At 58.7% G+C, this 600-nt stretch overlaps 1 protein-coding gene across 1 annotated transcript in view; it reads right to left on the minus strand.

The window, feature by feature from the left end:
• Positions 1 to 30: 30 nt before the first annotated feature.
• The window catches only part of LOC104167370 (ATP-dependent 6-phosphofructokinase, muscle type-like), a gene marked incomplete at its 5' end in the record, with an annotated part of 3746 nt that continues 3176 nt past the window's right edge, over positions 31 to 600 (minus strand). Inside the window, 2 exon segments of the mRNA XM_009707612.1 lie at positions 31 to 178; positions 325 to 472. Of these exon segments, the coding sequence (XP_009705914.1) occupies positions 31 to 178; positions 325 to 472 (296 nt within the window).

Genomic DNA, 600 nt, shown 5'->3' on the forward strand with positions numbered 1-600 from the left:
GGTGGGGGAAGCCGTGGTGGTGATCGCCTCTTAGATGTGGGACTCGAGTGAGACCCTCTTGTGTGTGACGTGTTCCAGGTGGGCTTTCTCCGAGGTGTCCAGCTCGATGTTGTATTTGGCCAGGATTTTTAGGATGGGGCGAAGTTTCAGCCACCACTGCTCCTTGGGGATGCGGTGCCTGGGTGAGAGAAAGAAGGTGGTGTGATGGTCCTGGATGGAAACAATCCTGCCTTGCTCGGGGAAGCATTCCCAGCCTGTGTTTGTCTTTTGCGGGGCTGGGGCACGGTCCCAGGGGTGGGGGGGACAAAAAAAGGGGACATGTACTCAAAGTCTGTCTGCTCCTTGAGTTCGGTGAGGGGCTGGAAGACGAGGCTGCGCTTGCGCATGCCCAGCAGACAAGCGGAGTCATCCGTGTTAGCAAAGATCCGACCTGTGAGGGGAGGCAGGGAGCGGGCTCAGCGTTTTGAACCCTCCAGGAGGGGAGAACACCCCCCAAAATCTGCAGAGGAGCCCTTTGCATTGAGGTGTAGAAACACACGTGCCCGTTGGGAAAGAGCTGGGGGGTTTGCTTTTGGCAATCCCCCCCGCCGTGGCTGGGGG

Source organism: Cariama cristata, unplaced genomic scaffold (genome assembly GCF_000690535.1).
Source record: "Cariama cristata isolate BGI_N322 unplaced genomic scaffold, ASM69053v1 scaffold25769, whole genome shotgun sequence".
Lineage (NCBI taxonomy): Eukaryota > Metazoa > Chordata > Aves > Cariamiformes > Cariamidae > Cariama > Cariama cristata.